The following is a 26,557-nucleotide window of genomic DNA, read 5'->3' as shown; positions in this document are numbered from 1 at the left end:
AAAAAAGGTTTTGGAGGAGGGAAGGTTTGTATGTAATTTAGTGATGATGATGATGCTTGTGATCGCGACTCAGGGTGGTAAGGTCATGTTTACCGTCGCAACATTGTCGTATATCAATGAGGTCTTCAGAGTCTTCTGAATCATATCCATTGTAAGAATGAATGCCTGTGCTCAGACTGGATTGTTCGTGGAGATAAGGTTTGATGCTCCCTTCCTGTTTCACGGATTCACTACCTTCCGTCTCTGGCCGCATCACCAGATAAGATAAGGACTAAATAACATCATTTCATAGCATTATTTGCTATACTTATCTCATGCACAAAAGGTGATCTCTGTATATCCACTTACCAGAAGCCATAATTCATGACGATCAATGTCGGAAGCGGTCAATTTCAATTCGCGTTTCGTGGTTTTGATCAATAAACTGAGTGGTGAAGCACCCGTCGTGTCATTGCTAGCCACCACTGAAAGCGAATCGATGAAAGCTAAAAAAAATCAGAAAAACCATGGCGTTGATGAGTCAATGGGAGAAGCTTTTATGTAGAAAAATTAAATGCATACCGCTTTTGGCTTTGGCTTCGTTGCTGTCGACCCCAGGTTCGGTGGCACTCCAGTACAATGTTCTCGTGTAGGGATGAACCCAGAAGAATCGTTTGTGCTTGTTTTCCGAGATGCCGCCGCCGACGTGACGACGAGTGTGTTTGAACATCCATTCTCCGATCATGGTTTGTGTGATGGCTGAAATGACTTCGGTGTCTGTGCCTTGCGTGTTTTGAGCCAGGAAACCGGCCGCAGACGATGGAAGATATATGGCCGTTGTATCATCGAGGGAAGAGTTGGTAGAGCCCGAAGTCGATGTGGTTTGCTTGTGGAGACTTCGCATGGAGCCGAAACGAGCAAATGAATCCGATCGTGAAGGTGTGGGACGCACCGGCGCCAATGTTCGCTGTTCCACGATACGTACGGTGCCATAACTTGGGGCTTCATTTGCATTCGACACCGATTTTCGTCCACTTTCGGATCGCAACGATGAAATCGAGGATGAGGGACGTAGTGTCCGTTGGCCATTGGCCGGCGTGGATGCTGAAGGGTGTAACTTGACAAGTCCCGACAATTTGGCAAGTCGAGATACCGAGGTGGATTTCTCGGACAAGAACGTGGACACGATCGGTGGTTCGTTGATCTGAGGGCTTTGTTGATAAGATGATTGGTTGTGAACGGAGAGTGTATCGAGATGATCGGCACGGTCCCGGGCGGACAGCTGTTGTTCAGCAGCATACGCTTTGGCTAAAGCATCCGCTTCTTCCTTGGAGATCATGTTGGCTTCCCGCGCCGCAACCTCTTGTCTTTCCTTTGCCAAAGCTTCATTCACCGATTCTTGTACCAAGGCATCGACTTGGTCTTTGGTCATCAACTGCGCCTGATACATCGTGGTCGCTTCTCTTTCCTTTGCTAGAGCTTCATTTACCGATTCTTGTACCAAGGCATCGACTTGATCTTTGGTCATCAATTGGGCCTGATATACCATGGTCGCCTCTCTTTCTTTTGCCAGGACCTCTTCAACGGATTGTCGGACCAACTCATCGGCTTGGGCTCGACTTATCAGTGTCATTTCTCGTTGATTCGCTTCTTTTCGTTCCTTGGCCAAGGCTTCTTCTACCGATGCGTTGATAAGACGATCCACTTCATCCTTGGCCATCATGGATTCTACTTGCTTGGCCATGTCGGCACGCAGGTTGGCCAATGATTGTTCCACTTGAGCTTGTGCCAAGGCTTCGGCTTCCGATTGCCTCATCATGGTAGCTTCGCGAGCCAGACTGGCTTCTTTTTCTCGATTCACGGCTTCCTCCACCTGCTGCTTGATGAATGCATCGGCTTCTGCCTTGGACATCATCGTCGCCTGCGCTATCGCCACAGCTTCTCTTTCCTTTGCCAACGCTTTCTCCACCGCGTCTTCAATCTGAGCATCCAGGGCCTCTGTCGATCTTGCATCTGTTGCCGCCGGCTGAGGACTCGGTTGTTCCGCGTCGGTGGCTACATGGTGCGTCGAAAGCATGTCGTCTGCCGCGGTGTCTTTGACGGGACCTTGGTATTCTTGATTTTCGGTAGGACGAGGCGGGACGTCGGTCGCTTCAATGTCAGTGATCATGTACGTTTGCTGCACGGCGGCTTCCATCCGTTCTTTTGATAAAGCTTCATTTACCGCTGTCTTGATAAGACTATCCACTGCATCCTTGGGTATCATCTCCTTTTCACGCATAGCCGTTTCTTCTTTCAGACTTGCTACTGCTTGCTCCATGGCTTGGGCCATGCTTTTCTCAACTTGCGTTACTTTCAACTCAGCTTCGGCTTTGGAAATCATATCGGCTTCTCTGTCGGCGGCTCTCAGCCGTTCGGCGTTGACAGCTTTATCGACCGCTTGCTGTATTAAGATATCCACTTGCGCTTGCGATATTAGCTCCGCCTGTCGCAATTTCGCTTCATTTCTTTCATTCTCCAGTGCGGTTTGGACAGAGGCCACCAAGGCCTCCGACTCTTCTTTTGAAATCATGTTGGCATGCAATGATGCATATCCATCTCTCTCTTCTTTAACCGCCTTCTCCACCGCTGATTTTAGCAAAGCTTCGGCCTCAGTAATTGGAATCATATTCTCCTTGTTTTCTTCATGCAACAGTTGCGTGGATAGAGATTCGTTCAATGAGGTTTCTGTACATGTGTTCACGCCCACATCCACTGTCGATTTTGGCGAGCTACTGTGTTGCAATTCCGAGGACAGTGATAACGGTGCCGAGAAATTGCCTAGACCGTTGAATGTGAATGGCGAAGAACCCCAATCGTGTGGATCAAGCTCGTCATCCTCGTCTTCGTCATCATCATCCTCATCGTCGTCATCGTCTTGATCCAATTGATCTTCCTCGTCCTCCTCCTCGAAAAGATCGTCTTCTTCCAATCTGTCTGCAGGGTATGCATCGGTTTCTTTATCACTCACAGCCGAACCGGGTTCGCTTAATCCTTTGGGTTGACGAGCAATGGCCCCTCGTTTTCTCAAGACCTTGGCCCGTTGGTTCTTTTCCGCCTTGTTTCCAGATTTCTTTCTACCGTTACCGTAACCTGAATGCCACGTGCTCATTTTTTTTCGCATCTGTTCAATGGTTTCCTGACTGTCGCTTAACATTTTTTTGATCTCAAACTTTTCTAATTTCTCCTTATGTAACGAGCTACGCAGGTTCGAAATAATACGATGGGCGTGGCCCAACGATTGTCGGAGCGTTTCCGTTTCCATTGCCTGGATAAACCGAACAGAATGCGCCCCATTGGATGACGACGGTGAAGCGTCAGTATCATTGTCGGGTTCTGACTCTTGTTCCTGAAGCTTGGGTTCCTTGTCCACGGGCAAGGGACGGTTCGTCGCGGTGGCCTTGATGGCCAGCTTGGCTTGACAAATTTTAAGCTCCGTCGATAGTGCTTCCAGTTGCTTTTGAAGTTGAGTATTTTCGCGTTGGAGGGCGCCCGCTTGACGTCGTAACCCTTGCGCATCGTGCTCGTGCCTTGCCTTTAATGTTTCCAGTGATGTTTTGGCCTTTTCTTCCTGTGCCTTGGACATTTCCAATTGTTCCGATACTTCGGTCAATTGCTTGGTGGCTCTTGCATAATCGGCATTCACTTTGGTTACGGTTTGATTCACTTCCGACATGTTTGTTCGCAATTCCTGATTAGCCACTTCCAAACTCCAGTTCTCCTCTTTTAGTTTTTCTGTCAAATATGGCTCATGTTAGTGTTTTGTTTCTTTTTTTTTTGTTTTTGGCATGTCGCGACATAGGGTTTTCCAGTGTGCTCGACGAACCGACCTTGCGCATCTTCCAATTGTCTCAAGTGTTTCAGGGTGGTTTCATGATGTCGTTCATGTTCAGCATCCGACACTTCCAATTGTTTGATCCGTTCCTCTTTTTCCTGCAAAGCCGCTTGCAATTTGCGTACTTCAATGAGCAATCCCTGACCAATCTCGGTGGCGAATTCGATGTCTGTATTTCGTCGTGGTCCTCGATTAGGTTTGGTTCTGAGTTTACTGGACGTCGACGTTTTAGGCGGAGGAGGTAATAGTTGAGACACATCTTGCGCTCGAGCAACGCCTGACTAAGGGAGCCATTGGAAAAAGGGAGGCACAAGTGGAAAGCGATGAGCGACATGTAACCGAATCTGGCAATTTAGGTTGCACTTAAACCTTTCTCTTTACCAAATACAAAAAAAAGTCATACCTTTGATGGAAACGTTTTGACAAATTGAAATTCACTGGCTAAATTTTCCAGTTGGTTCCTGCTGGTCGCTGGTAGTTCGTCGTCTTCGTCCAGGGCATTGAGGTCCTGGATAGTTTGCCGTATTTCTGCAGTTTGTTTCAGGAGCGCATTCTTGCTTATGCCATTGGTAGGAATACTGCCGAGAAGTCGTTCCTTATCCTGGAGTTGACTCTCCAATTCGGTTTTCACTTGATTGATTTTCATGCCTACAAACGAGATACGACGGTTCGGGGTATAACCCAGGCCCCCATTCGGATGATGCGAATCAGAGTCCATGATACGCGGGAGAGATGGGGAATCGAGACGGAACGAATGGAAAAAGCAAAGAGGAGATTACAAAGCGCAGTGTCTCACTCGCGACGTTCAAGTCCAGGAAGAAAAAAAAATAATAATAACAATAATGAAAAAGCGGAGAAGAAGCAGCTTTCAGTTAGGAGACAGCGCAAAATGACACCGTTAAAAGAAACGTGGGTCAACGTCACACCAAATAACGCCCGTTTTTAGAAAATAAACTAGTGATCAGCTGCAATCGTATCTTTTTTTCTTTTTGAAGTAGGAAAAAGCTCCCCTTTTTTTGCTCTTTTTTTTTTTCCTATCAGGATTCAAAAATGGTGCACTTGTCCTTGCTGTGATTGTTTAATAAGATCCAGGCGTGTTGCATGATCAGCAAACTTTTTTTTTTCTCTTCCGACCTGATGCCTATTAGAAAATAAGCCAGCACCACATGCCGATGTTACACAAGGCTCGTATACGTCCATGTGGCACGGGCATTCACATATTGCCTCCTTTGAACGGTTGCATAAGTGAACTGTTCAAACGTAACTGTGTACTTCATCAGGTCTCGCAACAACGATAATAAAAGTCTTTACCACTATTTCAAACCAAAATTAGGCCATCACAATAAGCTGCTTTGGAAAAATAACGAGTTATGGGATTCGCATTTTTTATGTCTCGCGCAATTGAAAAGTTTACTAACCGCACTTTGAGCATATTCCATCCCGCTGTTGATCCTAATATCTTCAGCAACAATGCACGTCTGCACTTTTATCGCGCTTATGATGAGTGCTGTAAACATACGACAACGCCTCTGTCATGGACTTGCCATCAAATTTGACACTTTGTTTTTATAAAATTACAGGAATATCATTAACGAATTAAACGCGTTCATGTAACATTTCATTACACCGTTCTTTTGCTTATTTTTTCTTAATTCTAATGATGTTCTAGTAATCACATTAGTGTTAATTCGTATGTGGAATTTGAATCCGGACAATGGGTTCATCTCTACCGCGTTTTCGAATCGTTTGCCAAGCGCATCACAGAGCTAAATAAGGCTCACTTCCTAAAATCCGAGATTTTGGATCCGACCAGCAGACGCGTTATCGCATAATTGACGTGATGTCAAGGTATGCATTTGACCTGATATCGAACTGAATGGATTGCATGCATGCGGAAACCCCCGCAAAAGGAAATTGGAGTACGCATCTTCAAACGTCCGGAGATTCTTTGTATCTGTTATTATCATTTCCCGCTCAGATCAACACACAGTGCTTTCTGGTGGAGGCTCCTCTTTAAGAGGCCAAGACTTGGGAATCATATGAAATAACCACCAGCGTTCATTATTGAGTAAACTGACTTTATATTTGTATTGTAACCGATAAACACACACTGCTGATTAGTTTACGGGATTTGATCAGGCTGATTCATGTTTGGAAAGAGCCGTCGAAGAAGGCGATCAAGTCGAGTTTTCCCGCTCATCATTAGGATGATATTATGTATATCTACTTATTCTCTTCGATCTGCGTAACCTACGCGGCAAAGATAAAATGACATGGGGATTTTGGAGAACACAGTGATAACGTTTGAAGTTGGGGAAGGTGCTGGGAAGACAAAGTTGCAAAAAATTGACTAAGGAAATGAAAGCACATGGCAAACGATGAGTGCCTTTCCTTCCATCGCATAGAATTCGAATAGAAGCCATTTCAAAACAAGTATACCTGAAGCCAAAGCCAAAGCATATATCTAACGACAGTAATGATTTTCGTGTCTGCAAAAGTCCAAACTGTGAATCGTTTATATAAAGTAATTGTTGAATAAATATAGCAAGTACAAATGTGATTAAAGAAGTGTGACAAATGGACTTCAGTATAAACACATCGTCTGAGTATAAGTATAATCATCCTTTTGGCCTTCTGATTATACTGGAGATACAAGGATGTGTGCAGACACTGAAATAAATAGAGAATGAGAGTAAAAGTGTTAAATTAAAAAATATTATCGAAGGATGGTTTCAGGCTGGCGGAATGAGTTGCATAAATTCTTCAAAGTCAATATAACCGTCATTGTTGGTATCGGCGATGGCAATCATGTCTTTGATTTCTTCGGCGCTAAGATGGTTCCCAAGTTTATCCATGACATGCACCAATTCTTCCCTGTCAATATGACCGTCATTGTTCGTATCGAACGCTTGAAAACACCGCATCATTTCTTCTTCTTCTGGCGACCGTAATTTATGTTTCATGGATATGGGTTTTTCCGAGATGATGGTGCATGTGGAACTGGATAGGTCCGTGTCATCGATACATCCAGAGGGTATATATTTGTTCATGGCGTCAACAAATTCGTCAAAGTCAATTTTATTGTCATGATTGGCATCCGCTGAATCGATCAACATTTGGATTTGTTCGGGATCCGTGGCGATGTCGAGGCCCTGCAGTACTTTGGCAAAGTCTTGCAAACTAATACCGCCGGCACTGTGAAGATCATATAACTTGAACGCTGTGGACATCCATTGATGGTCAGTGAGTGAATCTATGCTTGGATACCATGCTTTACTATTTTGTATTACCTTCACGAAGTGAATCAAGTTCTTCCGGTGTCACAACCGATGTGTTCATGATTATAACATGGATAATATGAGAAGGGGATAATGTGAAAAAAATAAATAGTTATTGTAAGAATAAGGTATTGAGACGTTTTATTTTATCTGATGATGAATCATTCAACGTTTTTATTTCAATTTTCGGGAAATGAACGGAACGTGAGTTTAGGGAAAAAGGATAATTTGACGGACCTAAACACCCGCAGAAGGTTCTTTCCATGGAAACAAAGGGCTGACCATTCGTATTGTCTCCCGAGCGCAAAGCCTGACTCCTTAGCAGTCACGTTTCCCCGCAGCGAAAACGGATTGGCGAGGATTCTGTTTCTTTCCCGACCGTCTGAGTTTTCTCGTTCATCTGTTTGTTTATTCTTTCGTGATGTTTTTATTTGTGAGAACAGAAGAATCTCCTGAATGAGTATCGATGATGATGGTGGTGTTCGCATCGATCTTGCTTCTTTTCGATGGGAGTGGTGGGCGGGCGGACGCCCATCATTTGCGAAAATTCTTCGAAATTCACAACTCCATCGTGATTTTTGTCAGCGTCATGGATAAGCTGCTCAGCCTCCTCTTGTGTAATACGATCCCCCAACTCCTGCATCATTAGCTTCAGTTCAGCCGCATTAATCACTCCATCACCATCTCTATCAAAAGCGTCAAATGCTTCCTTCAGTTCGAGTTGTTTCGCTGACAGTCGTATCGGATCGGACAATGTAGGTCGCATCAGTTTCGCAAACTCCTCAAACGATAGGTTGCCTTCGCTGTCTGTATGGACGTTCTTAAGCTTCTCGGACAATAAACAACTGAGATTATTACAAGAACAAATACAGCTTTTTTTTTTCGTTTCAGGGACGAAAAAGAATGTGTGGTTACCATGGAAGGCACGTCATTTGTCTGTATTCCAGTGAATTGCAGCATTTTCTCTAGTTCGGACGGTGACAATTTTCCATCGCCATTTTTATCGAAACTGGTGAACATTTCTTTCAGTTCTTGCCTTTTTTGGCTGCTGAGAAGATGAAGTCCGAGACTCGAACGTTTGGAAGCCATGTAGAGGTATCGTAATTCTAAAGAGAAAAAGAGAAGGGGGGAAAAGAATGAAAATGAACGTGCTGACTTTTTCATGAGACAAAAAGTTAGTTCCTTAAATGGGTGATACGTTTCTTCAATTTTTACCTCCCGATGCAAACTGATGCTCCTAAAAAGAAATAGACTTTCCCTTTGTGTCATTCGCTGCCACAAGTGTTACAATTGGAAAGCTTGGAACATTTTGTGTATTGATCCCTTTTCCTTGGGTATACCTACTATGACTTTTGATATTTTAATCGTGTCCGATACAAAGAAAATATTTTGGGCTTTGTTCTCGACCCTGTGGGCGGCAATAAGCGCTTAAGGATAGAAAATGGCGATAAACATTTGCCCGTGTGATCGTACTTTTAGCCACGCCAATTCTGAGCTATACAATGAACATTTTATGATCTTCGCCAACTTTTGATAAATCAGGCCACCATCGATTGGTTACAAATTTTTGAGCCACATCTGAACCGAAAATTAAGCTGTCGGATCATTAAACCCACTGTCAGAAATTTGTCTCAAAATCCCGTTTTCTCAATAATGCCAAGACGCTCAAACTTCAGCTCGCAGTGGTCTTGGGCGAGCAAAATGCCTATGTGACGTTCAAAAATATTCTGTTGAGATAAACGCGAATCCGGCCAGAACGTGTTTTTTTTTTTATTGTTTTTACTGTTCTTACTTGTCGCCATGTCGCAATTTAACGTCTCTAAAATTTATTTCGCTACAATCAAGCAAGTGAAAAGTCTCCTTAAGCTCGTCAGGTACGTGTTTAATTGTCTTCTGTTTTTGGTGACATTTTACTAATCAGCGAAGGCGTAGTGTCGACGACCAAGCCCGTTCCTTATCGTGGAGGCGGCTCCAACTTTCTTTACCACCGTCGACCAAGTCGTAAGGAAGTTGCAGAAGGCGTCGCCACCATGTTGGAAAGCCGAAGTTATGTGGCTGACCTTACGCAGCTGAAGTCGAACTTGCAGAGACCATCGCTGCCTCACCTCCGGCGCGTTCACCCGTTTCCGTTGGCCTCTGTGCCCTCATGTCTTCCCTTCTCTGCGCCCGTCTCCGTGGCTGCCACCTCTGTCCCTCTGTGCGCGCCCGGTTCCGTGGCTACTACTCTGTTCCTTTGTGTGCGCCTGGTTCCGTGGCTGCCTTTCCTTCTATCCGGCCAGAACGTGTTTTTTCTTTGTCTTTTGACTCCCCACTGTTATTTTTTTACCTTTACTGTTTTCACTGCTTTTCTCTTATCGCCATGTCGCACTACAACATTTCAAAAACCCATTCCGCTACCATCAAGCAGATGGAGACCTCCTCAAGGCGTCGCGGTAAGTGTTGGCTCAAATTATGTTGCATTGCTTGTTGAATGACCCGGTAATTTGAGTAGTACTGATGATCTCGCCGGCTCGTTGATCCTGGAGGCCGCCCCTAAGTTCTTCACTACGATTGGCCAGGTGATTAAGAAGCTCATCCGCAATGCCTTGGCCAGGATGGAGAACTGCGGTCATGTGGCCGAATTAAAGGAACTGAAAAAACAAGTCCAAGATACGGTCGATGCGGCCAAACTCGGTTCGTCTGCACTCGCTGCTTCGCCCGTCCCTGTGGTTGTTGCCTCTGTCCCACCCTCTGCGCCCAGTCCCGTGGGTGCTTCCTCTGGTTCCTTTTCCATGCCCGTTCCTGTGGCTGATTTCTCATCCTTCGCTGTTCTCTCCTCTCTGCCCGCTTCCGTTGCTTTGTATCACAAGCCGATAACCTGACGGGAATGGGAACAAGGCGCAGAATTATATGGAGAAAAGGGCGTGTTCTGCTTAAACTGGTGGGTACAATTAATTCTTGTTCTCTAAATCCTCCTCTGTGTTGATTCTCTTATTTACCTTATTCTATTCTTCTCTATGGTACAGGTGCCTATCCCCAAATATCTTCATCCAATCAAACCCAATAACATGAACGAAGAATAGTACCGAACTGCATTCCCATACACACCGATCTGCCAATATAAATATTGACAAGAACAATACCGCCATCCCCATAAATATCAGTTACGCCCGCTTCACAACACTTTCAGGATATCGCTTGCCCAATATCCAGCGAACGGCTATTCTTGGATCCATACTTAGAGGACAGCATATTGTCGTAGCATATATTGATGATATCACAGTGAACATCTCCAACACCTTCAAGCCGTCTGCCTCAGACTTAAAAAAGAACATGAATTCTTCTGGTCTTGGAAAACTCAATGTTGTAGTTTTGGCTACGGAAAGTGTCACTGGCTGAATGCGTCTTCTGCTTAGGAGGTCAGTGGAAACGTCTATGGAATTATTTTTCAAACCTCGTCACAAACACGACATTTGATGCCTTGTAAATAGAATAAATGGTCATCACAGACGAAGCGGCGCGAAAGAAGACATGTCTGGTGGTACTGCCTAACAAATAAACGTCACAAAATGTTAGGCAGTGCTCAACATCTTTTTTTAGCATTGCAAAGTGCCATCCACCGCATACGATATTATCCTTCTAGACGAAGGGACATTTATGGTAAAGTTGTTCAAAACGGCAAATGAACAATCTTTAGCTATTGGACAAATGGTGTTCAAATATTACCCATGGTACTTTAACATTCGTGGCTGAATCATTATGCTTGTTGCGTTCACCATGCTCTTCATGACGTTTTCATACGTCTTATGGCTTATCAAAATTCTGTCGTGGGAACAATAAGCTTATCGGACAGCGAGGTTGACGAAAAGTCAGTCAGCCGCTCCATGAGCGAGTCAAAGATAGGTTATCTCGGCTCCATTCCCTTTTCCGCTCAGTTGTTAGCTATTAGTTTCATGGAATGACCAATGAGACGCTTTATGTTTATAAAATGCAGAAGCTTCCAAAATGTGGAAAAATTTAAACTGCTTCTTTGTGCGCATTCGGGCGGTGTGGAGACATCACAGATTTTCCATTTCAAGAAGGAAACGTCGCCATTCTTGTGCGTCATATCGGAGTTATAATTCTGCTTGTCAGGCGACGGTGCACCAATACACACCCATTTTCATGCAGAATATTCGATTTTGTATATATTCTGCAGAAACACTTCTTTTTTTCTTATCTTTGCTTATTCCCTCTTTTAACAATGCCCGTATCACCAAAAGACATCAAGCGTTCTAAAAACCTGTCAATGCCAACGGAACAGAATGTCGAGTTGAGTATGGGGATTTCTCCCGATTATACTCGTTCATCATCCGGTCACGTTTCAGAGCAGCAAACGGCAACAGCACCGTTGTCTGTAACAGGTTCGCCTGTATTCAACGATGACTCTCGAGTCTTTTATCGTCATCAAAAAGCATGCATCTGTAAGTTACTTTTGAGCACAGCGACACTTGCATATACTTATCCAAATAATTTAGGCCGAGGCTCCGGTGTTGGTTGCGATTGCTCCTCACAGTGTTCGTGTCGATAATGGATGAAAACCCTTCTCGAAACCTCAAAAAAAAGAAAAAAAAGAAGAAACCATATCCCGTAACAACTTGATCGATCCCTTTTTCTCTATTGATTTCCAAAGATACACATTGCTGTTCAATACTGTTTCCCGAAAAACTACCAATCATTATCCTGTTGCGAAGATTACTTGAAATAAATGATATCACGCTCTTTTCTCGTATAATGGAATTGTAACTTTGGTATTTGTCGGTGCCATTGTGTCAATAAAAGGATCAACGCTTCCCCATTTTCTCGATTCTCCCTAACCATGATAGCGTGAATAAACTCTCACATTTACATTGTACCAATTCTCACATCATATACATAGCATAGGGTTCCCCAACCACCCCAAAAATACCAGTGTAAGACGAATGAAAAAAAATTGGGATGATAATTGCCAATATATTTAAATCAACAAATAATCATGTTTTTGAGACACGACTGAAGAGAGATTTACTTTCTCTGCTTCTGGGACAAGAAGTCAGTGTGCTCCTGGAAGGGAGCCTTGGTGAATTCGGTCTCTTCCCACAAGTCGGGGGTCAAGAAACCATAGGTGTTGCCAATGGCAGCAAAGGTAGCCTTGACAAAGTTACCAAGAGTGCGGGTGGAACCACGAGAGGTAGTGTAACAATCGGTGATACCAGCCAACTGCAAGACCTTCTTGGGAGTAGGAGCAGCAACAATGCCAGTACCGCGGGGAGCAGGAACAAGACGGCAAAGAGCGGAACCGCACTTGCCAGTGACCTTGCAAGGCACAGTGTGGGGGTCACCAAGAGCGGTACCCCAGTAACCACGACGGACAGGAATAACCGAGAGCTTGGCCAAGATGATGGCGCCACGGATAGCGGTAGCAACTTCCTTGGAGCACTTGACACCAAGACCAACATGACCGTTACCATCACCAATGACAACGAAAGCCTTGAAACGAGTACGCTGACCAGCACGGGTCTGCTTCTGGACAGGCATGATCTTCATGACTTCATCCTTGAGACTGGGCAAGAAATAATCAACGATCTGGTACTCCTTGATGGGGAGAGAGAACAAATAAATTTCTTCCATGGACTTGATCTTGCCAGCCTTAACAAGACGGCCAAGCTTGGTCACGGGAACCCTATATTATACCGATCGCTTCATTAGCAAACAATTCCCTTTGCCATCCGGTCATCCACTGGAATGATGACCCAGTACAAAAAAACACTTACCATTCGTTCTTTTCGTCACGACGGCCACGGCCACGGCCGCGACCACCACGACCACCGCGACCACCACGTCCACGTCCAAATCCACCACGTCCTATTAATATATGGAATCAATATCTTGCAAGATCAAAACCGTTAATTGACGAGCAAAGACACTTACTATCGGCCGGTGCAGAGTCAGCCATTTGCTGTGATGATTGAAAAAATAGGTCGTTAGTTCCATGGCGTGATCATTTGACTTTCGATTTCGTTTTGGAGAAGGGTTCCACTCGTTGTATTTGTATTTGTTGAGGTTGAGGTTGTTGTTGTTTTTTTCTCTGCTATTCCAATCCATCCATTCATCCATCATCGAATCGACGTATCCATCGATAATTGTATTTGTTGCTTCAAGAGAACCCTTCCCCAAGACGGCTGATTTGCTCATCCATTCAACTTACATAAAACTATTGAATAGAAATTCAAAGAGGGGGAAACAAAAAAATCTCCAATCGCATCGGAAATACTTCCCTTGCACGAGACAGCGGTTGTTCAAGCGGAACATCTAAAGCATCCCGGATCGTGACGTTTCATTCCGGGAACCCATTCCGAAAAAATTGAAAGAAAATTCACCAATGAAAATTCTTATTGAAACAATTGACAGGCAACAACAGCATCGCCGGTATCTATGCCTATTCTAAAATTATCTTTTTCTTGCCATGCTAGACGTTCCAGCATCTCTCCTGCAGTGGAAACATCTTTATCTGTAGCAAGCTTGTGGGTATATTTTTCGGCTTTGTCCTTGGCCAGTTGCTCCAAGTAGACGAGTACCTTTTTCGGTCGCACTTGTTCGAGCGATTGATGACCGCCATTCGCACTGATAAGCCTAAGCAGCTGCATCAAATCGTAACTGCTGTATTGATCGTTGATGGAAGCAATCGATGTCACTTGCAATATCAGCTCAGAGGGATTTGTTTCTTTAAGCAAGATATCAGATATCAGAAATCTGTAACCAAGGCAGTTCCAGAGATAAGGTGTGCTTACCGATTCGCCAACGTAAACCGAACCCATTGGCCACGATCCGTTTATCGGTGATGATCGAGTACATACGCCCACAGCAACCGTGACCATCGTCGGCAATTTGATGTTGACGGACACACAGAGAAGCCACGGTACGAAAGAGCGGATCGGTCATGCTGTGTCACAGTAAATAACTTGCAGATCCGTTGAAATAATTGGCGGTTCGTTGTCTTACCTTAGCCGCATCTGCATAGGTCGATCTAGCGGTTGCGAGGGTAATTCGTAGGAAGAAATCATCTCATGATATATCGATGAGGCTCGGATCCTACAAAGAACAACCAAGTTCTGAACGTTAGTCTTACTTGGTCAATACGTCGTTTACTCCTTGAACCTTACGCGGTCAGATCGATCACATTAATTTCATGCGCAAGACTTCCACGACCAGAGGATTGACGCTTTGTTATGTAAAACGAGTATTTTGGATTGTCTGGGTTTTTAAGAATCGCTGCGCTGCTTGCACTGTGCGGATCCATGTTTGATTGAGTATATTCGTCCAGCGAAACGCGACATGGTTCGCTTGGTATATCTGCAGCCAATTTGAAAGCCCTTTGTATCTTTTCAAAATCCCACGTTGCCGATATTTCTTGATCCAGCGTTTTGAAAAGATAAGATCGATTGGTTTCTGAATCTGACATAAGAGAAGCAATGTTCCGCCTCCTAGGACCGCGTATGCTGAGACGTGGGCTTGACGTGTCATTTCGATCCATCAGAGGAATCGTTTCGGAAGCATCGGCTGTTATTGCGTCACCATCCGCGTGAGGACGGATCGTTCGAGTTGAACCGGAGGCGATAGCCTCTGACTGAACTCTTCTATCCATATTGAACATTCCAGATAACGTTCGCTGTCGCTTCTCTCCGACCGAGTCAGGTGCATGATCCACACTACGATGACGCTTCGGGGATCGACCCCCAGTTGGTAGTTCCGTCGCTCTCGGCTTGGAAGATGCAGGTGATGGGAGGTGAAACAAACGCTGTTGAGCTGATGTTGACGGTGGAGAGATTTCATTCTCCTCGACACCTTTTGATGTATCGGCAGCGACTTGCGAGGTGTCCACTTGCTCAAAAAGTCTGTCTTCTGTTGAACTCCCATGAACAATGTCATCTTCCATAAGTGGGGAGATAAAAGAATCGTTGGGGGAACCGCCCGATTGAATGTTTCGAAAGAAATCAAGCGCAATGTTTTCTTCGTCATTATCTTCGCTGGGATCTTTTGGGGAAGAATATCCTGTTGGCAGGCTGGGGGGAGGAAGTTCACGCACCGGAGTGACGGCGGAGTAGGAGGACGGCAAGCGATCTTTGGTTGAAGATGTAGATCCAACGGAAGCTGAACGAATGCTACGATCAGGTACCTTGTCAGTGGCAGGCGCCGTTGGTAGGAATAAAGTTTCTTCGTACTCTTCTTCCGCTACTCCCGCAGTCATTCTATTGTCCCAGTCAGTTCCTTCACATTACCCAAGGCAACTTTTGGTTAATCGGCCAACGTACGTGGGTGGTTGATCCAAAGTGCGGGCATGGAAAAAACGATCCATGGCGGATCCATAGACATCGTCCAATAGCTTTTCAAAGGTATTTAGTAACCTCTGCTTATTATGAAACATAATGGCTGACTTGCTAGGTTCAACGTTGACTGCGTCCATTGGTAAGTTACAGAAAGTGAATTGCTAGAAAGTAACAAGGCGGAACCTTACCATCATATTCATCGGTTGGAACATGGATATCCATATACATGAATGGAGTCTTCTTCACTGGTACTATCGGAAAGCAAATGTCAGCAGCAAAAAAACCCACAAGAATCTAGTCGCTCACATTACCATCTACAGCTCCGGTGACGTCTCTGTATCTCTTACGGAACATGACCACCAAATCCTTGAGCTCCGATTTTAAGTAATTGATAGGACGACCGTTGACATAGATAAAAACGCGATCGCCACGGTAGATCGATGTTGGATCTAGCGGCAGCCTCTGTTATGAAAGAAGGTCACGTTTAAAGCCTCAGGCGGCTTACCAGCATCAATTTTCGGCAGAATGCACTGTAGATGAATAGAGGGTTCTGATTGATCCGGCATCTGTTCGAAAGATTCGGTGATATCATGTGATTGCAGAAGATCGGCTAATGCGGGACTAAACACGATCCCAATACCTGACAGTATATCGGTTGTGATAGGTTTGATCCACTGGGTATTTTTCTTTGTGCCGGCTGTGCTCTGCGCCTGCATAAGAGTGAACCGAACAGCCGGATGGGCCAAAGCATACTTTACCAGCACATCCTGAATGTTTTTGAGTGTGCTGAGAGCCGTCTTTTGTGCGACCTGAGCGATGTGGAAATGCATAAGCGAAATGAAATATTTCCCTAATAGGATGTTCATGAACATATACCTGCCGTCGTACAGGGATGTTGTAAAAGGGACTTTCAACCACGACCAACGTGCCACTTCCGGCCATCAGGTTGACAGGTTTGGCGTTGACGATGCTGCCTTTGGTATCGACGTCATACTGTTTTGCGATACTGTCATTGGCCGTTCTCGTCGTGATCTGAACATGGTTCGCTACAGCGCAGATCGCACTTAAAGCCTCGCCTATATCAGTGATATTAGCGATTGTATACGTCTGAAAAGAACGTTCAAAATGTACCTCGAAAACCATAGCTTGTGACGCAGTCAATATCTTGGAATGAGGCAATTTTGGAAGTGCAGTGAGGTTTTGCCATATATAGACAATCCTGCTCTGGGATACCGTGACCATTGTCTTTTACCTACAAAACGTCCACGTTATCAATATCAATTGGATCATTCGTCCGTTATTCGTTGGTTGCTTACTTGGATAGAGTTAAGACCTCGATCAACTAGTTTGACATCAATCGCTGTGGCGCGAGCGTCTAGTGCGTTTCTTCACGAAAAAAGGTCAGCGCACATGTCGAGATGGGGAACATGGTGACTTTTTTATTTACTCGACTAGTTCTTTTACAATGGCTACCAAATCAACAATAACTTGACCAGAGTGAAGACTTCGAATGGTCGATTTATCAAGAGCGTGAATGTGACGAGCATGGTGGCTCATGCTGGAAAAGCAAATCTTGAATCAATGGACAGAATCTCGTGTTCCAGAAACGGACCGAAAAAATTGGCCGTGACTTTAAAATTGCCATCATCACTTGGGGATTCAGTTAATCGGTCAATGTCGACTTGCGTCAAATTCAGTGTGTATAGGTTTTTTTGTTTTCTTTAGAACAGCGTTATGTAAACCAGTTCATAGGTCGCACCAAATGCAACCACGGTTATAAATGGGATGTGTCAGAAGCGGCTTTTGACATCAATGCTGCCATTTGCATACAGTAATTTCAACATATTTCTAGAAACACCATCTTGCATTCAAGCGCGTTATATGTTTTGTTACACTTCATTCAATTCGCATTTTGGGTAAAAAATGACTTCATGTTTGTCATATCATCCTATTGGCGCAATACCAAACACTGTGTAGCAGGATAACCCATACAACTTCATAATTGGTATCTTGCAATGGGAGGACAAGCGAATGATGAAAGTTCTTATCTTGAAATTGCTGAAAATAGAAAAAAAAAGTCATGCAACCCACCAACGAATTAGTTTCGCATGGTACAAACTTTGTTGGATAATCATGTGGTGGAGCTCCACAAGAGAAAAACATATGAATCTTGGGCAAATTTTCACTTAAGCTTTTCGATACAGCAGTCTAAAAGCGATAAAAAAACCACTAAAGAAGCTCGAGATTCGTACCACAGACAACTCAATGAATGCAATTTATGTATTCATAATCCGTTTGCCCTTCAAGCAAGACCTTCCAAAAGCGTGGTACCGTACTGAAAACTTGGACAAGTAGCTTATAGAATCGCAAACATATTTGCAGGGCGTTGCATGATCGAACGCTGTGATCTTTTCGTGTGAACTTTGCGATTGTTGTTGTTGACGCACGCTGACTCTCCTGTTTTCGGCAGCGTCGTTGCAAATCTTGCTGAACTCGTCATTGGGTCTCTCATGCTACATCTCACTACTATAAATTAATTCGTGCACTATGATAGTTTGGAAGCAGGGTGCATGGAACAGAAAAAAAGGAAAAGAAAGCAACGTGCCGAGTCAACGTGAACGTGTTTACGATCAAAGAAGGAGATCCTCTGTTTTCCTCTGTTTTTTATTTGTGCGACCGGATTAGTGTAAATGGACAACAAATGATCGTGGGTGGCGGCAGAAAATAGAGTACAAGAAGACCATCTCCATGTGCACAAAAATTTAGGGAAAACCGAAAGACGCGGGGTGCTCAAAAGAAAGAAAAACCACCGTATTTACTGCGGTCATGGATCGTATGACATTTTACTTGGGTTCCGACTTCCGGTTTACTGAGTTGGCTCAAGAATTGTTTATGCATTGGGTTATTGGAGCTCAGTTTCTAAATTGGGAGCTCGTAGACCCGCTCTTTCCCGGTCATCCAATCAGATGCGACGGCGGGAAAAGAAAAATTTGTTTTGTCTCGTTTTTTATTCCTTCTTTTTTCATTTTGTCATGGCCGTCAAGATTAAGCAAAGAAAGAATAGTTTGGGGTATCGGGATCATGCCGTGAACAATTATGCTTTTCACTTTCCTCGCTTCATTGTATGCATATGGATAATAAGCATTGCAATACCCCATCATCTGATAAAAAGGAAAAAGAAGACCACCGGTTCTGAGAAAAACCGGTTTTGGATTGCTTAGTGACAATCGTCACGGCATTCATTCCCCCTCTGACAGGCTTTTTTTTTCGCTTTTGTCTTCAAAAAAAGTTAAACAGCAAACTGGGTTTGTATCACCGAATAGACGCTTCATGGTGACTTCATGGCACCTTCGTTCGTTCATCTTGTTTCATAACATACGGTCTACAAGCCAAAGTGACTGTAAAGTGTTCATCCTGGAACCGTCATGAAAACGCCATCCAAACTGAATAACAACGTCAGATCTGCAGAAACAGACTAAAAATTCGACCGTGGAAAAACCGGGTCCGCAAAAATCTGAATGGTTCCTGGTCGTCACCGGGTTTGAAACACCGAAATTGATGAAGCCATGAAAACATATCAAGTGATATGGCGTATGAGCGAGTGTTATTGATAAATAAGTACAATGCCGAGGCTTAATGTATCAAGAAAAATACTTTCAAGGAAAGAAATGAAAGCAAATTGATGCTAATGAAGCAGCGGATAGAATGATTTCATGTTTGATCTGGGGTTGATTGAACATCGACGGCCTTTTTGTTCGTCGCAGCCAATTCAAATTCAGTTCCTACTTTGAGTTTCCAGTTATTTATTTGCTTTTTTGCCTCCATTATTCGATTTCCCCGCAACTCCCGTCTTTTTTTTCCTTATTATTTTTATTTATTTTTATTTTCATTTTTTGCAATATAAATTCAATGAATATCCTTTCCACTCCAACCACTTTTCCCATGGATATCAATCACACATCCACGTCGGAAGCACCTATAAACTATTTCTCTCCAAGCACACCCAATGATCATCTGTACAGCGACTGCTGTGGTTATTGTCATCATGATATCTTCAATTATCCCTACGGTGAAGACAGCTGCCCGTTTTACAATGTGTATCAGCCCAAACCCTTGATCGAAGAGCCTTTCCATTACAACTACCTACTGAATCTGTTCACGGCGCCGGACATGAAAGCCTACCTGATGGGCACCGGGTTCTCTGAAGACGTTTACGCTTTACCTATCCATCTGCAACGACTCATAAGCGAAGCCAAAGAAGAGGTGGTCATTGAAAGTACCAAAGCCAACCAAGTAATTGCTTCGCAACCTTCCTTTACGGCTCTCTCACAATTGGAACGTGTTCGTAACTTTGTCTGGATGTGTTCAGACGGTGATGTAGCCAACCTCATGCAATGTATTATCCAGTTGATCAGCGATGAGGATGAGCTTGAGAACTTGTTGGGTCACTGAGACCAACGTGATACGCCCATTTTTTCTTTTTCTGTTTTCCATTGCTTCCATTTGCCGTCCCATAACCCAAGAGTTGGAAGAACCTCATCGATTGATAGTCGCACCATTTGTATACATACACTCACACTCACGCACACCCGCATCTACAGCATCCCACCCTCCAAGATCGATGTGGTAGCTTCTGTTACTCGTCTATTACCACCCAGTATCCACTTAAAACCGAACTAATTTCAATTTTTTTCTTTTTTTATTTTTTTTTCCTTTCGCCATTGCGATTTTCAATTAATACCATCAGTCTCACCATGACGAATAGGGAATTTCACTGTAAGTTTCGTCCTTGTAAATCTTAGTTTAATGTGATCAATTTTTTTCAAATATACTTGCTTTTTTATCAAAAATACAATTATATATAAGAAACGAAAAGTACTCGTTGCGAGATATTGTCCTCTTGCTTTGATGAAGTGTTTTATGATTAGGCTATACCCTTAAGCGGTTATGTGGCCATTTTTGTTTGGTTTTTTTGCTGTTCATAGATGTTTCAATTTTGAAGTTATTGTATCTGAAATCCCATCATCAGTATGTAAAATCAGATGATGAAAAACATACAGTTACTACCTGATAATCGGGACCGCGCGGATGGAGTCATGGTGCTCCATCGATACTGATTAGCAGCACAAAAGAGTTTAAATCGGCCGTTTTCTCTGATGCCATACGGGCGAAAATACACTTGGCATTCGGATATAGTGAGACGTGAGCGGCGCCTTCGGTTTTTGAACACAAATTGCACATCAATACCATCTATTTGGTCCATGCTGATATCACAGGAGTTGATAGTGAGTACAGTATTGAGTTGTAGAGATCCGAAAACCTTTTCGTAATAGCCAAATACACAACGCTCTGTTTTTAAATTTTCCAAAGTGGTAATCCAGTATTGTTCACCTTGAACTCAAAGAGACGAGAACTACTTCTTCCTCGCTCTTCTCCCCGTTCTTCCTCTGCAGCCCTTTGAGTTTTCCGCTTCGCTACTCTTCTTACATTAGCCTTTTCTCAACATATTGTGAATAACTGAAGAGATTGATACACGATCAGACATAATTGCTTTTTGCCATGGACATGCCTAGAAAAATACGCTTCTCAAATAAAACCGAGATGATATCTAGTCTAACACAAATATAGACATTGATCTTAGAGACATCCTCCATAAGATAGAAACTTCCCATTGATACATTAGATGTTGCCTGTTGAAAAGGTGGTCAAGCGGACATCTCGCACCGGCAAATTAAATGCTATCCACAATAATGGGACATGTCAATCCTGCAAAGCAAAATGGCTTTCCTTAATGTTCGTGTTATATCTAACCTGTTCGAATACGAAGAGGCGAAAAATATTGTGCACCTGTTGGATGGATTCGTTTGCTCATACTCTCAAGTGAGAACTCATCTGATTCAGTAAAGAACGATATAGTCGCCATATACAGTAAATGGATGAATCAAGTATGATGAAAAGGTGCCATATGGTGGTGTGATTGATAAAGCATGAGAATTGGCGATTGTATACAAAACTGTGTGATGGGTATTCGAGGTTGCATGGAAAAGGTGCGACAATGCAAAACATAGATGATTTATCCAAGAGCGTTTGAGATCATATTGACATCGATGGATGGATCTGCTAAATATAACAGAAAGAGCCCGATCTACCGTTGAGTTCAAATAACATTGTTCAACGAAGCCAACAATAACTGGATCAACAACAGTACATTTGCTAGCTTACATTGCTATGTGCCTTCGATCTCACCACCCGACTTCAAGCTTCACGAGCATTTACCTTTAATGGTAATATAAACCTTACCATTTAACTTTACACGGAAGGTCTTGCATATGCTGCAAGTTTTTTGACAGCAAATTGGACTTGCCCTTAGACAATTTGGTTTCGTCGTTTCTCGCTCATTAGAATCGAAATTTTAGTCACATTCTTATGGTCTGAGACACAAAAAATTTGTTGCGGTTTGATCGAAGAAAAGCGCCCAGCGTGAATCATCATGATCTGCGTTTCCTTTTTGAATCGATTGACCGCGATATATTGATTCGATTTCACAATATAAAAAAAGGCATTGCACGAGTTTGACCTATTCCCTAGCTTCTTTTTTTCCTAATCCTTTCGGTCATTCATTGAAATACCTAATGTCGTCCTCGAACTTTTTTGCTCTTCTGCCAGGACACGCTCGCTCCACCTTTAGCAATTGTCCCGACAACATCAGACATACGCAACATCATCATGTTCTCCCATCACGAAAACGAGGTGGCTTCTCTGTGCCCTTTCGGGTACATAAATGATCAGGTTTATCAGAATACGGCTCAACTCGGCTCGTATGATGAGGCTAATGTTTGACAACGAAAACAGGAAGCCCTACAACGAACACATTGATCATCACCAAGCAGAGGACATGTTATTTAAGCGGTCGAAACATGACCGCTATGCAATGGTATAGCCACCGTTTAATGGTTCTATCTTGACACATATTAAATAAAGGCCTGTTTGCAAGTACATGCTGCCTGAACTCTGATTTAACATAATCCTAAATCCTGACACCTCTTGGATCCACTTCCACACCCCCTTCTTCATAGTCTAGAAACCCACATATCCAAAGATCACAACTTGTCATCTTGAAGCCCACCCCGCGACGCTGCCTTTCTTTAAAGACACGTTTATGCTGCATATATCAGCACTCTGCTGCTTTGATAGGCATATTTTCCTTGTAGTCAACCATTCGATTCGGTATTACATTGACTGGATAAGAACGTTGAGTCTTGTTTTAACTGTACTATAGTTACCCTTTTTTTTTCTTCGCTTAGTTCTTTTGATGGGCTGATTTTGACCTGCGTTTGCCCTTGGAAATTGTCAGCTTCAATAATTGCCACGTCAGAGGAGATTAGGTTTGCGTCTACCAATAGAGCGAATGTTCAACCTTTCATTTACAAATAATTCTTTCCATACCAGACGGTGAAATGTAGTCTCTGGGAAGCTTTACCTTCTCGGTCGTGATGAGGCATATGGCATAAACTAAAATCGTGAAAAAAGGAAATTCCCACTTGAAGCTTTCTTTAAGTTGCTGTTTGATGACTTGAAGCAGTAAGCCCTTTTGTCTGCCGAGAGGTACATAGCTTCTTCTTTTCAAGGCCATGGTGCTAGGGTTAAGCAAGTTATATTATATGACGAACTCATGAGCCACTCACTCCCATAGCATATTCCTAATTCCAGTAGATGAACTTCAAGATTTAACCACAACAGTCCGGTGCAAAGGTTCAGAAATGTGACACGCTGCAGTGTGATATCATTTCCATAAAAACGATTGATTGCTAACATATTTTTCCCCAAAAATGAATCTCTTGTTGCAGGAGAAGCACATTACTGTAATACGATCTCTCTATTCCTCGCCACAAAATTCAAAAGGAACAATTATATCAACCGAATTTTCATACAGAAATTAGCCATTCTCGAGTACTATTAGTGATATCATTATAAATAAAATTGGATTTAATTCACTTTTTTGGTCTGTCGGGTCTGTCGGGTCTGTCGATGATGAAGCGCCTCTTTCTGTAGCTTGCCAGTGGCACTAGAGAATGTAGTGATCATCATATTGAGAAGATCAAGGACTAATTCCATAAGGCTCACTTCCTCAGGAGGAGGAGTATTGCCGTTGCTGGAAGCGCTGGGATCGCTGGTTGGCGGGGGATTATCAAGATAATCTTCCAATGCTTCGTAATTCCATAAGTTGGCCTTGTAAAACATATCGAGAACACCTCCGAGAACAGGTATGATACCAATGCACAAATCTAGCAATCCCAAAAAAGGTGAGTGATCCAAAAAATGAAATTGAACAGCGGTGACGTCAGTCATCTGACATACCAATAGCCACATTGATGAGCATTCGCATCAATAACCACAGAGGAATACCAAACGCACACGACAGGTATACTTGATATAGCGAAAAGATCGTACCAATAAAGCCACCCACAAATGGGATAAAGCTCTGAAAGAAAATGTTAATAGACTATCCTTGGTCTCCTTTATGATCAATATCATGCACTTACCAGCAACGAGTCCAAACCAAGTGGGATCGGAGATCCTGGCACCGCATTATCCAACCAACCAGCGATGCGACCAATCTTTGCCAGAAGTGCTTTCTGCTTTTTCTCGGACATGGATTTACGTTTAGTGACACGTTGTAAGTAAGGATACCGACGTTCAATAGCCGTTTGACGTGCGGATCCCTTGGGCCGCATCTTCTCTACATGCTGTGGCACTTGCAGTTTATTGAAAATGTATGTCTTGGGGTTTAAGAATCCGAACATGGTGTAGTAGTGGATGGGAAAGAGGAATGAAGGGAAAAGAGAAAAGAGTATCGAAATTTGAACGAGGGTATTTTTTTTTTTTTTTACGTTTTTGTGTTCTTTAGTTCCTTGTGGATCATAATACGCGCATCATTGAGTACATTACGTAATGCAGCGTTTCTTTAATCGCCGATCACATCCTTTTTCGTAATCCATTGTTGTCCACCGACTTTGTATCGTGATCTACCCGAACCCGGCGTTCCACTAACCGGGCTCGACGACACCAACGACGTTTGCGGGTAAACGTGTGCATTCCGGGCATTCCACTCAACTGTTTCCACGCATTGTTGCCGTATTCCCATCCATTATGGTCAATGCGACCTTGAAGTTCGCCGGTCATATCCACCCACCAGTCGCCATCGACCCAGCTCCATTGCTTGCTTGTCATTTGCTCCAGTACTTCTCCTTTTGTGCCAACGGGTTGCTGCTTCGTTGTTTGCGTTGTCTTGGGAAGTGCAAAATCCTCTTTGGAGGGAATCTCCGCCAATTGATTATCGGTCCTATGTTCACGATAAGACGACCTCCCTCTGCTGAGAAATCCCCCACTTACCATGGTCCACGTTCGCTCGGCATCATGCTGGTCGTCCATCCCATACCAAGCCACCAACGCTGTTCATTGACGGTAAGTTAGACGTGAGCAAGAATAATTTCGGGGACACTGAACAGACTCCGCTTTGCCTACCTGATTCTCATAAACTTCAAACTGAAACATCATTTCACTCCGTGTCCCATGGGGGAAGGTATCATCAATATTTTCTTCCGAGATGGGCATACCGATCACCTTGGTAGCTTTTTGTTTTTCGGCCTTGAACAGATGGATAAACTCGGATATCCAATACTTGATGCGGGTGAACCACGAGCCGGAAGCAGGAGAAGAGACAATGTGATAAGCTTTGACAGGCCATGATGTAAGGATAGCAGCAACACCGTACGCCCATATAGCGGCCAAAACGTGACGAAGTATCTTGTTGCGACGCAAGGTCATGCAAATGACATGAAACCAGGGAGATGGACTCAATAGTAACAGTGTACCGATCACCGCCAGGGTCATACCGGATCCCAATACCCAACTGATGACGATCCACAAGGGCCAAACATAGATGCCCACAGCGAATAAAGAGACCAAAATTTCGGCTTGAGTCCCATTCAGATGAGATGCGATCAATACGAGATAATACTTGATACGTGCCAAGCCATCGTTAACGACTTCGAGATCTTGAAGGGTATCGTCCAGCGATACATATCCGTCTGGCTGGATTTTTCGACTGATCAATTCCTGCTCCTCCTCCTTTTGCTGCTCCAAACGTTGCAAATGCAGACGTTCACCATCATCGTCATTATCATCGTCGTCGTGTTCTTCGCGTTCTCGCCGAGCGGCTTCTTCACGCTGACGTCGTTCATTGAGCCGCTTCCTTTCGAGTGCTTCTCGCTTGACACGAGTGGTACGGACTTGGAACCAATCTTTCAATAATTTGGCGATCAAAAGGAGCGGCAAGCCAAACGCCAAGAGCTGCCACGTCCACAGACAACAAGCAATCCACACGAGAATGACCAGAATCGATTGTCGCGGATGGGCCTGCCATCGAAGAATTCGTATGGCTCTCGACAGCAAACGAACGGTAGGTCCGAGGCCTACCACAAGTTTCAAGATAGGGGTTGGGATCTGATCGAGAGTGTGGACAGCATATGGAGATGAAAAGCTGGACGTTGTCGAATGACCGTCGTCGCTGTGATGTCCGTGAGTTGTTTGTTCTGAGTCCAATTTTCCCTCGACCGATTTGAAACGGTTCATGGAGGGTGGAGCCATGACGAGATCAGATGAAGACTAAAAATTGAAAAGGTGTTGAAAGTTTGTTTCCCCGATTATGATGCTCTTTATCCTTTCATTTTTCACATGTCATTTTTTGCCACATTGTCGTGACTGAGCTTGAATTCAACAGTTACGCATAATGGACTAGTGGGGTTCAATTGTTATACTTAATGCTATAGCTGAAGGATCATGATTTATGTTGATAATACGAGCGCAAACAAATGATAATTACGGGAGTCAAGTAAAAATAGCATAGATAAAACTAGTTGAAGATTGTCTGTGAAGTGAGTGATGAATCAAGGAAAATGATATAAGAAGATACACCCTACAGAAAACAGGGCTTACTCTCCTTTGACCAAAAAAAAAAGGCGTCTTCACCGCAGTGCAGGGACCACCACTTCGCACCAACCAGTCCTATAGACTTTGTACATTTTTGAAACTACACTTCG

At 43.7% G+C, this 26,557-nt stretch overlaps 11 protein-coding genes across 11 annotated transcripts; 3 read left to right on the top strand and 8 right to left on the bottom strand.

Moving 5' to 3' along the window:
* Nucleotides 1–37: 37 nt before the first annotated feature.
* BYT42DRAFT_609242 (uncharacterized protein) lies at nt 38–4,571 on the bottom strand (the record flags this gene model as incomplete). Its single annotated transcript, XM_051571242.1, has 5 exons — nt 38–271; nt 349–485; nt 562–3,753; nt 3,849–4,134; nt 4,257–4,571. The coding sequence occupies 5 exons, from the start codon at nt 4,569–4,571 to the stop codon at nt 38–40; spliced, it is 4,164 nt and encodes a 1,387-aa protein (XP_051427981.1).
* A 2,014-nt stretch (nt 4,572–6,585) lies between these two features.
* On the bottom strand, nt 6,586–7,192 carry BYT42DRAFT_609241 (calmodulin-4-like protein; the record flags this gene model as incomplete). The annotated part of the gene is made up of 2 exons (XM_051571241.1): nt 6,586–7,073; nt 7,144–7,192. 2 exons carry the CDS (start codon nt 7,190–7,192, stop codon nt 6,586–6,588), a joined length of 537 nt encoding a protein of 178 aa, XP_051427980.1.
* Nucleotides 7,193–7,375: 183 nt separating this feature from the next.
* BYT42DRAFT_6636 (uncharacterized protein) lies at nt 7,376–8,526 on the bottom strand. Its single transcript, XM_051572781.1, has 4 exons — nt 8,476–8,526; nt 8,347–8,403; nt 8,047–8,282; nt 7,376–7,957 (listed from the first exon to the last, which is right to left on the bottom strand). The coding sequence occupies exons 3-4, from the start codon at nt 8,218–8,220 to the stop codon at nt 7,559–7,561; spliced, it is 573 nt and encodes a 190-aa protein (XP_051427979.1). The 5' UTR covers nt 8,221–8,282; nt 8,347–8,403; nt 8,476–8,526; the 3' UTR covers nt 7,376–7,558.
* Nucleotides 8,527–8,931: 405 nt separating this feature from the next.
* BYT42DRAFT_541712 (uncharacterized protein) lies at nt 8,932–10,509 on the top strand (the record flags this gene model as incomplete). The annotated part of the gene is made up of 4 exons (XM_051565571.1): nt 8,932–9,005; nt 9,053–9,328; nt 9,623–9,970; nt 10,353–10,509. The coding sequence occupies 4 exons, from the start codon at nt 8,932–8,934 to the stop codon at nt 10,507–10,509; spliced, it is 855 nt and encodes a 284-aa protein (XP_051427978.1).
* An 844-nt stretch (nt 10,510–11,353) lies between these two features.
* On the top strand, nt 11,354–11,680 carry BYT42DRAFT_609238 (uncharacterized protein; the record flags this gene model as incomplete). Its single annotated transcript, XM_051571240.1, has 2 exons — nt 11,354–11,573; nt 11,628–11,680. The coding sequence occupies 2 exons, from the start codon at nt 11,354–11,356 to the stop codon at nt 11,678–11,680; spliced, it is 273 nt and encodes a 90-aa protein (XP_051427977.1).
* Nucleotides 11,681–12,151: 471 nt separating this feature from the next.
* BYT42DRAFT_551057 (40S ribosomal protein S2) lies at nt 12,152–13,086 on the bottom strand (the record flags this gene model as incomplete). Its single annotated transcript, XM_051566205.1, is given in 4 exon segments — nt 12,152–12,811; nt 12,903–12,994; nt 13,042–13,046; nt 13,060–13,086. Coding segments are annotated over 4 exon segments (782 nt in total), but the record flags the coding sequence as incomplete, so codon positions are not given.
* Nucleotides 13,087–13,482: 396 nt separating this feature from the next.
* On the bottom strand, nt 13,483–14,416 carry BYT42DRAFT_6611 (uncharacterized protein). The gene is made up of 3 exons (XM_051572779.1): nt 14,292–14,416; nt 13,920–14,220; nt 13,483–13,852 (listed from the first exon to the last, which is right to left on the bottom strand). Exons 2-3 carry the CDS (start codon nt 14,068–14,070, stop codon nt 13,521–13,523), a joined length of 483 nt encoding a protein of 160 aa, XP_051427975.1. The 5' UTR covers nt 14,071–14,220; nt 14,292–14,416; the 3' UTR covers nt 13,483–13,520.
* Nucleotides 14,148–15,583, bottom strand: BYT42DRAFT_6526 (uncharacterized protein). Its single transcript, XM_051572772.1, has one exon. The coding sequence runs from the start codon at nt 15,374–15,376 to the stop codon at nt 14,288–14,290; it is 1,089 nt and encodes a 362-aa protein (XP_051427974.1). The 5' UTR covers nt 15,377–15,583; the 3' UTR covers nt 14,148–14,287.
* On the bottom strand, nt 15,276–17,287 carry BYT42DRAFT_6609 (histidine kinase-like ATPase). Its single transcript, XM_051572778.1, has 8 exons — nt 16,903–17,287; nt 16,772–16,841; nt 16,587–16,707; nt 16,332–16,531; nt 15,961–16,264; nt 15,767–15,904; nt 15,644–15,706; nt 15,276–15,582 (listed from the first exon to the last, which is right to left on the bottom strand). The coding sequence occupies exons 1-8, from the start codon at nt 17,010–17,012 to the stop codon at nt 15,404–15,406; spliced, it is 1,185 nt and encodes a 394-aa protein (XP_051427973.1). The 5' UTR covers nt 17,013–17,287; the 3' UTR covers nt 15,276–15,403.
* A 2,017-nt stretch (nt 17,288–19,304) lies between these two features.
* On the top strand, nt 19,305–20,310 carry BYT42DRAFT_551041 (uncharacterized protein). The gene has a single exon (XM_051566204.1). The coding sequence runs from the start codon at nt 19,365–19,367 to the stop codon at nt 19,905–19,907; it is 543 nt and encodes a 180-aa protein (XP_051427972.1). The 5' UTR covers nt 19,305–19,364; the 3' UTR covers nt 19,908–20,310.
* A 2,968-nt stretch (nt 20,311–23,278) lies between these two features.
* BYT42DRAFT_524484 (integral peroxisomal membrane peroxin-domain-containing protein) lies at nt 23,279–26,090 on the bottom strand (the record flags this gene model as incomplete). Its single annotated transcript, XM_051565320.1, has 7 exons — nt 23,279–23,740; nt 23,814–23,937; nt 23,999–24,235; nt 24,504–24,798; nt 24,849–24,907; nt 24,981–25,136; nt 25,179–26,090. The coding sequence occupies 7 exons, from the start codon at nt 26,088–26,090 to the stop codon at nt 23,442–23,444; spliced, it is 2,082 nt and encodes a 693-aa protein (XP_051427971.1). The 3' UTR covers nt 23,279–23,441.
* Between the last annotated feature and the right edge of the window lie 467 nt (nt 26,091–26,557).

This window comes from Radiomyces spectabilis (genome assembly GCF_025331425.1).
Source record: "Radiomyces spectabilis strain NRRL 2753 chromosome Unknown BYT42scaffold_1, whole genome shotgun sequence".
In the NCBI taxonomy this organism is placed as follows: Eukaryota; Fungi; Mucoromycota; class Mucoromycetes; order Mucorales; family Radiomycetaceae; genus Radiomyces; species Radiomyces spectabilis.
Note: the sequence above shows the minus strand (reverse complement) of the source record. Positions and strands in the feature narration are given on the sequence as shown.